Here is a 14422-nt window from a genome sequence, read left to right on the forward strand (position 1 = left end):
GGTCGTATCAACAAAGTTCAAAAAAGCAAATTATTGAAAATTTTCTCAGCTTTTCAAAAATATTTTTTTCAAAAGTGGGCAAACATGGGCACTAATTTTAAAAAATGAAAAAGCGCGACTATTTTCAAAAAAGTTACCTAAAAATGGATTTAACTAGAAAACGGTGCACTTTATCAAAATTTCACTAGTGTACTTTTTGATTGCAAATTTGATTTTATATCGAAAAATGAAGTTGAAAAATTTTTGCGACCAATAATTCGATTTTGTGAAAAAATTTGAATTGATTCAAAAATTTATAACTCGGTCAAAGATTTTTTGCACAATCTGGAAATTTCTGAAAAGTTGACATTTGATGTCCTCTAAAACATATCAAAAAATAAAAAAAAATAAAAATAGTGTTTTTTTGACAAAAAGTTAAATAAAAAATTACCAAAACATTTTTAGCGTGTATCTTTTTTTTCAGTGTAGTCCATATCCATACCTACAACTTTGCCGAAGACACCAAATCGATCAAAAAATTCCTTCAAAAGATACAGATTTTTGAATTTTCATACATCATTTTTGTATGGACAGCTGCCAAATTTGTATGGAAAATTATATGGACAAACCAATGATGCAAAATGGCTTCTTTGGGCATACCGAAGGCACCAAAAAAGTTTCAGTCGGATTAAAAAATACAAAAAAAATCGAATGACCGAAATCTGAGAGAATTGCTCTTCTTGTTTTTTGTTTCTTGTTTCTTGTTTCTTGTTTCTTGTTTCTTGTTTCTTGTTTCTTGTTTCTTGTTTCTTGTTTCTTGTTTCTTGTTTCTTGTTTCTTGTTTCTTGTTTCTTGTTTCTTGTTTCTTGTTTCTTGTTTCTTGTTTCTTGTTTCTTGTTTCTTGTTTCTTGTTTCTTGTTTCTTGTTTCTTGTTTCTTGTTTCTTGTTTCTTGTTTCTTGTTTCTTGTTTCTTGTTTCTTGTTTCTTGTTTCTTGTTTCTTGTTTCTTGTTTCTTGTTTCTTGTTTCTTGTTTCTTGTTTCTTGTTTCTTGTTTCTTGTTTCTTGTTTCTTGTTTCTTGTTTCTTGTTTCTTGTTTCTTGTTTCTTGTTTCTTGTTTCTTGTTTCTTGTTTCTTGTTTCTTGTTTCTTGTTTCTTGTTTCTTGTTTCTTGTTTCTTGTTTCTTGTTTCTTGTTTCTTGTTTCTTGTTTCTTGTTTCTTGTTTCTTGTTTCTTGTTTCTTGTTTCTTGTTTCTTGTTTCTTGTTTCTTGTTTCTTGTTTCTTGTTTCTTGTTTCTTGTTTCTTGTTTCTTGTTTCTTGTTTCTTGTTTCTTGTTTCTTGTTTCTTGTTTCTTGTTTCTTGTTTCTTGTTTCTTGTTTCTTGTTTCTTGTTTCTTGTTTCTTGTTTCTTGTTTCTTGTTTCTTGTTTCTTGTTTCTTGTTTCTTGTTTCTTGTTTCTTGTTTCTTGTTTCTTGTTTCTTGTTTCTTGTTTCTTGTTTCTTGTTTCTTGTTTCTTGTTTCTTGTTTCTTGTTTCTTGTTTCTTGTTTCTTGTTTCTTGTTTCTTGTTTCTTGTTTCTTGTTTCTTGTTTCTTGTTTCTTGTTTCTTGTTTCTTGTTTCTTGTTTCTTGTTTCTTGTTTCTTGTTTCTTGTTTCTTGTTTCTTGTTTCTTGTTTCTTGTTTCTTGTTTCTTGTTTCTTGTTTCTTGTTTCTTGTTTCTTGTTTCTTGTTTCTTGTTTCTTGTTTTTTGTCTTACTTTCTTTAAACAAATTTATTGGTGATTTTTCAGCGAGTTCTTCAGATTACGCTCGAGAAATACCATGTATTAATTAAACTTAAAATAAAAATAAGATTTTTCCGATTAACTTATGTGTATCTCCCAAACTGTTTTCTGACTGACATCAACAATAATGAATTGTTAAATGCTCGCTTAAACCATCCAAATTTAAATCCAATCAAATTTCCATCAAGGTTGATCAACACGAAAGCATAGTAAAATTAAACCTCGTTCCCCTTAATGACCCACTCTCATCTGATGTGATCACGGTGTGAAATGAAACTCTCCCAGTTCAAGTCCAAGTTATATTTCCATTCGCATATCGTTTTGTGCCGCTCCTCCTCAATCACATGCAGCACACCGACCCTGTCCGGTATGATTAAAATGTTTAAGATGGGTATGGAAAGGGGTTTCAGATAGCACTGCACTGCAAAGTAAGCATAAACATGAGCCAGCCCCGGCGTGAAGCAGTACTAATTCTCAACCTGCTGCGCTAATATTTTCAAAGTGCGGGGAAAGTTTAAGCCCTTCTTTGCTGCTTTCTCGGGAGGTTGTGTGTACGAAAATATCGCTTTGCAGTAATTTTCAAGTTTTATTTTGCAATTTTCTTTGGTAAACTTTTCCTGGCGTAATTTAACCATGCTGCAGTTTTAGCACTCTCTAAGTATGGTACAGTGTGTGTGTGTGTTTGTTGTTTTGTTTTTGGCTTGCGTGATGAATTTAGTTTTCTATAAGGTAGCATTCTCTCTCATGAATTATACTTTTTTGTATTGAACTTAACTTACACCTCATAACATTGCGACATGTGCTTAAATATTTGCATTAATTGAACATCTTAATAACACTACCATCCGCTAACTGCCCTTCTGAACTGTGTTTTATTTTCTTTCTCGTAGATTTCCCGAATTCATGGAAATAGTCCGGCATCCAGCCATTGCCGGCTTACAACCGTGTTTTCGTTCCAGTCTCATCAACGCGGTGTCACATCAGGAATATATATTACATTGAGATGAATCGACCACATCGGCGAGATTTATAGACACTTCCAAAATCGCGTAGAACTGTCGCGTACAAAACGATAAATTTTGAGTAGCTTCCCTAAATCACACCAGACTCTTTCTTGACCACGAACTAAAACTCCCTTTTCCCTCTACACTCTACGGTAGCTAAAACCTTACAAACTACCTACTATAACGAATTAATTGGAGAGAAAAAAGCTAACATTCACTTTGTCAATTATTTTACACGATTTTGTTTTGATTTTGCTGTCTTTTAGTTTCTCATCCTTCCGCAACCAGTCGCGCTGTCCTCGTTCGAGCTTTCCGTGTAATTTGTAACCATTTCTTCAACTCTGTGGGAAAATCGGTGGGAACTCGGAAATGGGGGGAGGTTGTTGTAATCGAACCGGGCCAGAATTAGAACAAGTCGTTGCTGTCGCTGGCGGCGGCGCCACCACCACCCAACGGTGAGCTGATCAGTTCGCTCGTAGTTAGAATCCCGTCCCGGTTGGTGTCCACGAAGCGTTGCAAAATGGTCCGCGCCAGGGCCGGGTTGGTGGTCATCTCGGAGGCGAACCAGTCCAGGGGGAAGCTGAGCGGGGGAAAAGGCGGGGATAAAAATGATATTAAATTCAGTTAATTTCAGTTTTGAAATTAGAAGAAAAAAGTTTGTGACAATATATCCTCTCTCTTGACGTGCTAGAATCTAAGCTTTACTTTTGTCAGTAAAAACTAGTTTGACTATCAATGATCTAAGAAATAGTCCAAAGCGTAAAGCAAACCTATGCATTTTTAAAAAGCTTTTGCTTCCAAATTTAGCCTCTACAACCTAACCTCTGGGCGGGCTTCGATTTAAAAATTCGGCAAAAATAAATTTGTTTACCAATTTGAAAAAATGAAATCTAAAATAAAAAAAATAGGGTTGAAAGTATATTTAGATATCTGTTGTACTTGCAAATGTTCGTATGGGGATGGCCCATAGTGTAATGGTTTATAACATTGAATACAATCTCACCTCTCCTGCTCCCCCGCACCGCCCATCTGCAGCGAATCAACTCCGTCGGCCACCAGTTCCTCGATCAGCTTGCCGGCCTCATGCTTGTCGTAGCCCCAGGGCGTTTCGTCGGCCACGTGTTTGACCATGGTTCCGCTTGCGCTGCCCCCGCCCACGTTCGCTCCAATCGGGGCGCGCCTCTTGCCGAATCCTCGCGCCGTCATCATCTCAGAGTTGCGGAACGGGGCCCGTATCGAACGTGGTATTTTGGAGGCCCTCGCTGCCAAACTGGCCAACTGACGGGCCGGGCCAGCACTGGACGTGTGATAGCAGAGCAGAACCGAACACAGCATCACCACGAACAGGACTTTGCAGGGGGACATTTTCATAATCTGCGAAAGAAGAAGACGAAAACGGAAATCGAGTTTCAGGTGGTTGGAGCATTATGGGTTATTTTAAATTATGCGGAATAAAGAGTTTTAACGCAGTCGAGTGCAACCGAATTGAAAATACAGGAGGGAACGGAATCCTTGAATTGGAAAATATGTTGAGATCTACATGGCTTACAGAACAGTATCAACACATTTGAAAGATTTTCCACATCAAACCAATCTATTAAAAAATAAAAAAAAGTTATTTTATAAAACCCCTAATTTTTGCATCAATATTGCATAAGTGGCCATTACTTGAGTCAGGGTTCGTAGATATAAACATTTTAGACATGCTTTGAAGGATTTTTGATTATCAATTCGGACGGAATAAAAAATGGTTTCATACAAATATGTGAGTACCGACTTGACAAAAAGTAGACTCGTTTTCTTCACCTAGGAGACTAATCCATGTAAGCGCCAAGCTGACAATTTCAGTTTTTTGTATTGAGTGGATAGGTTATCCAATACGGAGCCTTTTGATTACAGAAACAATCACCAAAACTGTATTGTTCAAGTTATTTTGATATGCGGGAGAGTTCTTTTAATACGTAACGCAGAAAATCGGATTTTTAGACCCCCTGCCCCCCCCCCCTCGTAACAATATTTCCATACAAATTATAAAAAATGTTAGGAGCGAAACACGGTTTGGGTTTAGGCATAGGTTTTTCAAAGTTGGGCAAACATAGGCACTTATTTAAAAAAATAAAAAACTGTGACTTTTTTCAAAAAAGTTACTTAACAATGATTTTAACTTAAAAACGGTGCACTTTATCAAAAATTCACTACAGTACTTTTTGATTGCAAATTAGATTCTCCATCGAAAACTGAAGTTGAACTGAAGTTTTTTTGCGATCAATATTTCGATTTTTTGAAAAAAATGTATTGATTCCAAAAATCATAACTCGGTCAAAGATTTATTGCCCATTCTGGAAATTTCTGAAAAGTTGGCATTTGATGTGCTCTAAAACATATCTCAGAGAATAGCTCAAAACTCTTCCGCATTTGTCGTTCAAAATATCGTACTGCTAAATATTTTTAAAATCAATTGTTTAAAAAGCGCATTTAGCACTTAAACTCCCTTGCTCGCGAAAAAGTCGGAAGTCCAACTTTGACAAGCTGTATCTCGGCTCCCCGTAGACGGATTTTCAAAATTCAAAATGCAAAAGATGCGGCCAGATGTCTAGATAATTTTCCTTTCTTGAAAAGTCAAAAAGATGCATTTTTCCTACACACTAAAACATTCTGAATTTTACACATTACGTAATCTCAAACATCATTTAAAAACAATGCATGTAATCCAAAATGTGATGTAAAATTGTGTTTATTATCACAAAACTCTTCAAATTTTAACCGCACACACATAACTAGAATATTACATCACATGAAATTATAAACAATACACTTTTGAATGAATTTTACGTTTCGTTTAATGCACATGTCTGGAGCGTGTCTTTTGATGTAATTTTAAGTGAAATGAAACTTAATCCAACGACGCGACGATTCATCCTGCTTGACAGTTGAACAAATGTCAGCCATGTTGCGTAAACCAAATTTTTGTGCGGCTGCAGCTGAGGCTCGATCTTTCTAAAAAATCAACTTAAATTTGTCCGGAAATAATATCCATCATTCATTGATGACATTTATTTGGAAATAACAAAGGTAAATATAACTGGCTTTCGTGTTTTCCAGATTAATTATTATCAGTTTCATAATTTTACAGATGCTTTTCCTTCCGTCGGAATTCGTTCTGAATGTGCGCTTTGGCCAGGCCGAAGTGAACTATGATGCTGATGAAGACCGGATCAGATCAGCCGGCTAGTCAAGACCTGTTACCATGAGCTCAGCCCGGTGAGGACAAAAAGTGGCACGAGAGAACTGATTGCAAGTGGACCTCCGGGGAATCGTCGGGAATTCGGAGACGGGGATGCGAGGGATTTCAGTGATCAAAATAAAACGGAAAAACAAAAGTGTTGTGAGTCAAAGTGATGAATAATACAATTATTGTGATGAGTGAAATACAATTCTGGTTATGTTCAATAAAAATACCGATAAAATCGAATATAAACATGTTTCCTTTCATTTCGTGGGAATTAACTAATTCCAATAAGAATGTTTTCCCACAAGAATGACGTTTAATGTAATTTTACGCGACTTCGGTTGGTTGTGTGGCTCGTGTAATATTCAAATCAGACACAATCTTACGTCTTATTTGACGCTCCAGTTATGTGCATTGAATCAACAGAAAATTACACGAATTTTTCGAAGTGTGTAAGTTATATACGAATCAATGAAACAACTTTTGTTTTTTTCAAAAAAGTCGGAAGTCGATTTTGACCGGCTGTATCTTTGCTCCTTGAGGGTGGATTTTCAAAATTCAGAAAGCCTAAGATAGGTACAGATGTACGGATGATGTTCCTTTTATGAAAGTCAAAAATAGAGCATGAGCATGAGCATGAGAGACCACCCATGGTTGTCCTTCTCCGTTGCTGAACAGAACCGTAATATCCTTTCAGGACTACTGATCATAGGCTTCGACTATCAAGTGGTATTTCCCTTATCAACAGCATGTATGAATGCGCTGAAAAGATAAAACACCATGATTTCCAGAACAAGATCAGTTGCGAATAGGTAACAGTCATTGGCCACCAACGGCGCCCGCCATGTCAGTTTGTAGATCTCGATTTTAAGGGACGGGAATGTTAGTTAGCGCAGGTTGCTACTAGGGCAGCTGATTTACTCTGTGCTTACACCCCACAAGCGCCAGGAACCTGAAAATTGGGTGTTTGGTCAGGATTCATCATAGAAGATGATGATGCGACCCAAAATCAAAGTGTTTGTTGAAATTTATATTATATTTTATTCTCAAGGCAAACAATCGGTTGCTGCGGATGAGACATTTCCCGTTTAACTGTTGTTAAATTTTTAATGAAATGGTTTAATCTTAGACAGCCGGCTGTGGAAAGATAAAACCAAATAATATTTATTTATAAAATGAGGTGTTAAACGCAATGCTGCAATGATAGCGTAGTCTGATTTTTAATTATATAATCATTTAGTTCATGAATTTGTTACGGAATAGACGCGACGAACTCAACCATCAAGTGTCTTCCGATCTTCTTTCTGTTAGCTAAATAAGGTATTGATTTTCGTTGCCTCTCGAGCTACGATGCTATGGAGAGGGCTTAACATACAAACAACCGACGTCGAGCCCTCCAAGCAACGGAGCTAAGGGAAGGTCTTTTCAACACAAAAAAGACTCGTGCACCACACGACGTTCTTGATGAATCAAAATAATTTTGTTACGCGATAAACCTAACGAACTCGGATCATTGTTATCGAGAACTATATCACAATTCACGACAAAAATGCGAAACAAAAGGCACTCAAAAAAAAATACTTTTCACTCCGAATATTTTTTACGACCACGCGCTCCCTTTGCCAATTATGCACTGATGACGCTGCATTTTCGGAGGGTAATCTTCTCCTCACCAATGTTCCTTTTATGAAAGTCAAAAATAGATCCATTTACTCTTAGTTATAGGGGAACCAATGAAGAAACTTTTTTTCAACTCTTTTTATACGATTTGTCTTGACAGAAGATTGAAATATTATGTGATAAGCTTTGTCATAATCATTTTTTTTCAATTCGGGTTTATTTGTGAATAATCAAGTTACAATGAGTTCATAACAATGAGTACATAACAGGGTTTTGGAGTTCCTTTCAGCTGTGTGTTACATCGTAGTTCAATCGAAGGCATTATTACTTACAACTATTGGATAGACAAGAGTAAGAAAAAGTTTTCAAAAAACTTACAGAAAGTGCAATGCGAAAAGGATAGATAAAGAGAAAGCTTAATACTAGATCACAGAAAATTTTAATCAATTATAGATGTACTTGATCATCAGCTCCCCAAGGGCCAGGAATTGTTCGGCCTTATTCCGGCAGCTCCGTAACCGCGTCAACATCTCCCCCGTGAGAGCAAAGAACTCCGGCAGGGTGAATAGATCTTCCTCGGTGACTTCTTGCTGGGCCGCATTGCCGCTACCGGCAGCGATCACGCTGGCGAGCGAACGCTCCCAACCAGGAGGGAACGCTGAATTATCCGCTGGAACCGTACGCTGTCCAGCTGCAGGAACGGCTGCGCTCGTAATTCGCTAAGGAGGGTGGGACGCTGCAGCTTTTTCTTCCTCTTTTCCTGCTCCTCGAGGTAGGACTTGTGCGCGACGCATCCGCGGTAGTTACCGGTATGGTTGCCGTCACAGTTCACGCACTTTACGCGCGGCTTGGTTTGTTCTGCGTTTTCCCCCAGGTCCGCCTTTCGTGGCAGTGCGCACGCCTTTATCAAAATTATATCACAGTGAAAGTGCAAACTCTTTCATGATGTTGAAACCCATTCTTGGAACGATCTTGCCACTTTGGGGACCGGTTCCAGGTTACCAGGAGAAATCCTGAGTACGGGAAGATATGGTTTTGTTCGTGAAATATTTTTGTCTTGCCAGTATAAGTATCCTAGTACAGTGAAACCTCTTTTTACCTGGTGCGTTACGTTTTTCTAATTTGTCGATTTCTCTGGACCGACGCAACATTTTGCAATCTTTTAAAAGCAATTCGTAGGGTTTGTTCAGATCTACAGAACGCCTTTTGAAGCTTGCATCATTCAGTCTCCACCGCTTAGACTGATGGGAATGGGCATAGTTCCCCTAACTTAAAATCATGGATTTTTTAAGTTATTGTTTTTGTCTCCTCCACCTCAAATATTGAACACAACTTTTGACATGGAATCCGTCTCAGGCCTACCATTGGCAAAGCCAGGCGCTAATCCTTATTCAAACCTGAAGCGATTGGCAAAAGCAGACGACCGGCGTTGATGCGCGTTGCATCTTCGTCTGTTTTGTCGCACCAGACGGATTGACAGACCCGGACGATTGGCCCGAATCCAATTTACGCTGTTTGAAATTGTATCACCAATTTCCGGATCAAATTTTCCGTCTCGTCTGGTGTGGGAAATGCTTTTGTACTTGGAACGATTCGTGTAACGGCGAGATTCTATGTGACGTCTTCGTGTACTATGAACGAAATTCAAATACAGTGTGGGGCAAGTGTTGTAAATTCTCAATTTACCGACATTAGCTACTCAAATTGAAATTAAAACTGCAGACTTTGTCATGCATCGACCCATCACGAAACGTCTAAGAACACCGTTCGTGGAGGATAGTACGGAAAGTGTCGAAAACTTTTCTCAGTTTCCCTTGATTACATCAAGGAAACTCAAACGGTTGCTTCCTCTTGGTGTGGCTTCATCGATGGTTGGTTGCATCGTCGTACAGTACACCGTATAGTGTTGTCATACAGGTAAATAAGTAGGTAAAACTTAGTCACTCATCAGAATAACAAGCCAATCAGTTTTCGCGCTCAAAGCGCTGTTGTTTGTTGCTGCTGAGTCTGATATTGTGATGTGGCGCGAAGTTTGCCATTGAAGAAGCGCAATGACTGCGTGTGGTTTTACATTTCATTACATTGTGTTTTGACGGCACTTGTCAGGTGTGTGTTATATTATTCCTAGAAAATGCGGAACATAAGAAGAACAGGAAATTATTTTGGGATTTTTTTACATAACGGGCTTGGCGACACATTCACAGAGGATTTTGTTATGTGAAAATGTCCACTCTCTTTTATTGTAAAATTACCCCAATTTCAAATGATAATTCACAGCAATCCAACAGAAATTCATGAATCTTTTTTTATAACCGTCGTATGTCAAGTGCTCGAAAATCTGATAAACATATTATTCAGGCTTGAGGAGTTTATAAACTTCCTTCTTAAAATTGGCAGGGTACATTTGCAGATTTCTAGGCCAAAATAAAGGAATTCTCTTCTAATTGCAACCGGTATTTCCTCATTGCTTTTACCCAAGTCATAATTTAAAAGTGTCCTTGCTGACAGCTCGCCAAAATTCACAAACACCGTAAACCACTTTTGGCCACTCCAAAGTGCACCACCGCAATCAAGGGACTTTTCAGAACCAAACAAAAAGTGCATGCCACCGCTGCTGCTGCCGCCTCAAAATAGAGTTAATTATTTTACAACAAAGTTCTGGCCGCGTTTCGCTCCCGCTGTATAATTACAACACGAGCACGTGGGAGACAGTGACCACATCTCTCCATTCAAGTGACACAAAGTTACCACCTGGCAGGAAAACGCGGGAAAACCGGGCCAATTTTGGAACCAACAGGAAGCCAAAGTTTGTCCTTTGAAGCTAAAGTCGTTGACGCAACGAGTTTCGCCGGTCTACCCGAAAAATGCACTTGACATTGGCTGTGGCGGCTTCCGGTTTCCGATCAACAACTTGTTGGAGTGGTGGCACAAAACTTTCAAACAACAATTGCATCAATCACCGGGACGCATCCGGGTGCTTCCCCGGGACGGACAACTTTGGCCCCAGGAATGCGGAACGATCCTTTCCGGTTGCGTGCTGCAGTTTGCACCACGTGGAATGAGTTATTGTCGTGCTAATCTTCCTTGCTCTTGGTGGTGGGCTAGGGGGTTAGGTTAGGTTGGAGAGAAAGGCGTCTTGTTTGCTCAACGTGTTGCGAGCAAACAGTTTAATATGTTGATAAATATTTATTAGACAATCAATCTGGGACAGACAATCGCTGTGCTGTACTATTATTGCCTGAGGTTTCCGAGGAGGTTTGCAATGAGGTCGTTAGAGGATTTTCCGGAAAAGGGAGCAATTTTAAAACAGTAACAAGAAATAAACCAACCCACGGTTATGGTTTGAAGCTTCGTGCATCAAACAGTTTACATTCAATTTGGTTGAATCAATAAACAATTTTCTGTGGCAGAATCTCGATACAGATTCAATCGATCCACTTAAGATGAGCATTCTGGAATCGAATATCAATATTTAATTTGAAATTTGTAATCAGCACACTTTTCTAACAGATGAAAGTAATGCGTTTATCTCGGAAAATCTGAACACAAAATTCTCTAAAATTTTCTAAAACGATTCTCGAGTCCCGGGATATTTAATTCGGTTTGGAAGTTGGTTGGTTGTTCAAAAGTTAAAGATAGCTCAAACCTGAATGTTTTTATTCAAATATTTTCTGCTTTATGACCTGGGTGCTGAACAATGCTTCGCAAAACGGCCTCAATTTTGAAGTGGAACCAATTTACTGTTCGCCAACAGTAGAGAGTATTGTTATCGCTCATTAAAAAAATGTTTTTTTTTTCAAGAATGAAAAATTTGTAGCTTTTGAGGACCTGGAGTTGAAGTCAAGAAATCTTTAAAAAGATGAAGGCGAGATCGTAATTTTTAATAATTACGAATTGAAGTTGTTTATGGAGTCGATGCGGTTGTGTCCATCCAGAAGCTGTCTTAATTTTATTTTGATTCCGTTTGAAAACCTACTGGTTTAGTGAAAATCTTCTTTGTTTGTTGGATCTGCTTCGCTAGAATTAGCCACGTTTTTTCACTGGACCAGGAACCCGAGCATGGATAAATAACAAGGGAAATGCGTAATAATACCTTTCTCTGGTATCAATACCAAATTTTGGTATTCCTGGACCCTTTAAAATTTGTCTTAAGGATTATGCAAGAGCAAAATGTGGTATCATACCAATTTAAGGTATTGTTTTGATATTGCAAAATTGCTGAATTTGTCAATGATCGAACACCACATTTTGGTATTCTTTTGGTATTACAGTATTTTATCAAATTCCTCTGCAACTATGGGAAAATTTTGACCAATTTTGACAAAATAATTAATTTTGCGCTAAAATCATGTCTCAAAGCGAATGCTTTCATTCAAAACCGGAAATTTCAAACTTTATTTTAAACATTTTTGATATACCCCCTATAGAAATGACTTGAAATTGTGGAAAATTTTCTAAGTCAGGATGGCACATTTTGGTATTATTTGAATATTGAAAGGTTTCATCAATTTTCTCTGAAACAACTATGGGAAAATTTTGACCAATTTTGACAAAATAATTAATTTTGCGCTAAAATCATGTCTCAAAGCGAATGCTTTCATTCAAAACCGGAAATTTCAAACTTGATTTTAAACATTTTTGATATACCCCCTACAGAAATGACTTGAAATTGTGGAAAATTTTCTAAGTCAGGATGGCACATTTTGGTATTATTTGAATATTGAAAGGTTTCATCAATTTTCTCTGAAACTATGGGAAATTTGTTAAAAAAGTTTTACGAGTTAATTAATTTTGCGCTAAACTGACTTGAAACCCAAAAATGTTAAAGATGATTTTAAAAATTAGTGTGATATACCCACTAATATTTTCTTCAAAAACGTTGAAATATCTCTAAGTCGGGATAACCAAATACTTTGAAAAAACGAGTCAATCGACAGATTAATGAATTTTGGTGAATTTCAATTCAGTTTCATTTTAATAATACTTATTTTTCAATCTTGTTATTTTTCAGAAGCTTCAAGAACTTCAAGAACAGGCCGTTCATCAATGACAAATGAATTCGGTGTGGTGAAGAATATCACTAATAACAACATGGAATCATCAGGTGAGTAGATTTGGCTCTTGCATTTGAATAATTTCCGTTTTTTCACTAACTGCAACTGCTGCACTAAAAATGGTATGAAAATACCAAATTTTGGTATTACTTGTTCAAATACCAGCGACCATAATGTGCTCTTGGTTGCCCAGTAATAGATGGTAAAATACCATGAAATCATACCAAAATCATGTATGTGAAAGACCACAGAAATACCAAAATATGATTTTCCAAGGGCGCGGGAATACCTAAAAATAAAAACAAGGGAATACCAAGTTTTGGTATTCAAGCAATGTTCAAAAATCCAGAAGACCTCAACTTGGTATTGAAATGGTTTTATTTTGAGGTATTATTTTACCCTTGGAATAACATGGTTTGGTATTGTTGTGCCCTTACACATACAAGATTTTGGTATGATTTCATGGTATTTTACCATCTATTACTGGGCAACCAAAGGCACATTTTGGTCGCTGTTATTTGCCCAAGTAATACCAAAATTTGGTATTCCCGTGTTATTTACCCCTGCTCGGGAAGAGCTATAGGATTCCTAAATAAGCCAGGGAATTTATTTTGGATATCGCAGAATGACCCCCTTTCCGCAGTTCTTTGTCATCCGTAAAAAAGAAAAACCTCTTCTAACCGATCCAAACTTGAAAACACACAATTTTCCATCCAAACATGTCAAAAACTAGACAAAATAAGACATATACTATTGATTATAAAACAGCTCATTTACCAGTAAGAAAAAAGTTATGCTTGTGCTTGAACAGCCTCCTACTTTGTAAATGTAAACAAGGTGAGATCATTCGAAAATCACGTTACGCATTCGCTCTATTCATCACCCAGTTTATGACGAAAAACGTTCCAAAGCAACATTTCGACGCTGTCGTGCTATCTTGTCGTACGTCGCTTTTCGACGTTCGGGGAAAAACTACACACAAAAAAATATTTCCGAATGTTACATCATTTATGATGTAACACTTTTGCACGTCATTAAACATTTAAATTTACATGCAATTTGATGTAAATTTGCAACAAATTATACGTAAAAACATTTACGTATGATTCACCCGTTTACGTCAAATCTCAAGTTTACATCAACTGAGTTTACATGTGATTCATTTTTTCCGTGTCGAGTAAATTCACATATTTTTTTCTGTGTAGTTTAAATGTTTGACCTTGAATAAACAAAAACGAGAGCACGCAATGTAAACAATAACAAACACGTTTTGTTTGGTTGACCATTCTGTACATTGCCCCGCAGTTCAATTTGGTTGCCGGAGTCTTGAAATATAATTGAAAATGTTTACGATAGTCGAGCTTGCATCTGTGCCAAACGCGTTCTGACATGAAATTCCTTTGACCAGTGGTCGCAGTTACAGCAATTTTCAGGATGTGTCAAGATAGCACGACAAGATTGAAATTTCTTTCTTATGAAAAGTGACAAAAAAGCACGGAGTTTTTTTTTCGATTTTTATTGAATATCTCAGGCTTGAAATCAATTTTTTGGGATCTGTCAAGGTCAAAAGGTGAGGCATTGTGAGCTGCACAAAATGGCGTTCTTAACTCAATTTGGCCCAAAATGCACGTGCGACAAGATAACACAACAGCGACGAAATGTTGTCATTGTTACAAAAATCAATTCTAGAGTCTTTTTAATCAGGCCAATAAACAAAATTTACCGTAATCTGGGGCAAATTGGGACAGCTGTTTTAGAC

At 37.4% G+C, this 14422-nt stretch overlaps 1 protein-coding gene across 2 annotated transcripts in view; it reads right to left on the reverse strand.

Annotated features, from left to right (window-relative positions):
• Nucleotides 1-2041: 2041 nt before the first annotated feature.
• LOC120417985 (allatotropins-like) overlaps nt 2042-14422 on the reverse strand; it is a 46313-nt gene continuing 33932 nt past the window's right edge. For both annotated transcript variants that reach the window (XM_039580230.2, XM_039580229.2), the window contains 2 exons: nt 3764-4134; nt 2042-3340 (listed from right to left, as the gene is read on the reverse strand). In XM_039580230.2, the coding sequence (XP_039436164.1) occupies nt 3166-3340; nt 3764-4134 (546 nt within the window). In that variant the 3' untranslated portion in view covers nt 2042-3165. The remainder of the gene's footprint in view (nt 3341-3763; nt 4135-14422) is intronic.

The sequence above is a fragment of the Culex pipiens genome, chromosome 2 (assembly GCF_016801865.2).
Source record: "Culex pipiens pallens isolate TS chromosome 2, TS_CPP_V2, whole genome shotgun sequence".
Classification (NCBI taxonomy): domain Eukaryota; kingdom Metazoa; phylum Arthropoda; class Insecta; order Diptera; family Culicidae; genus Culex; species Culex pipiens.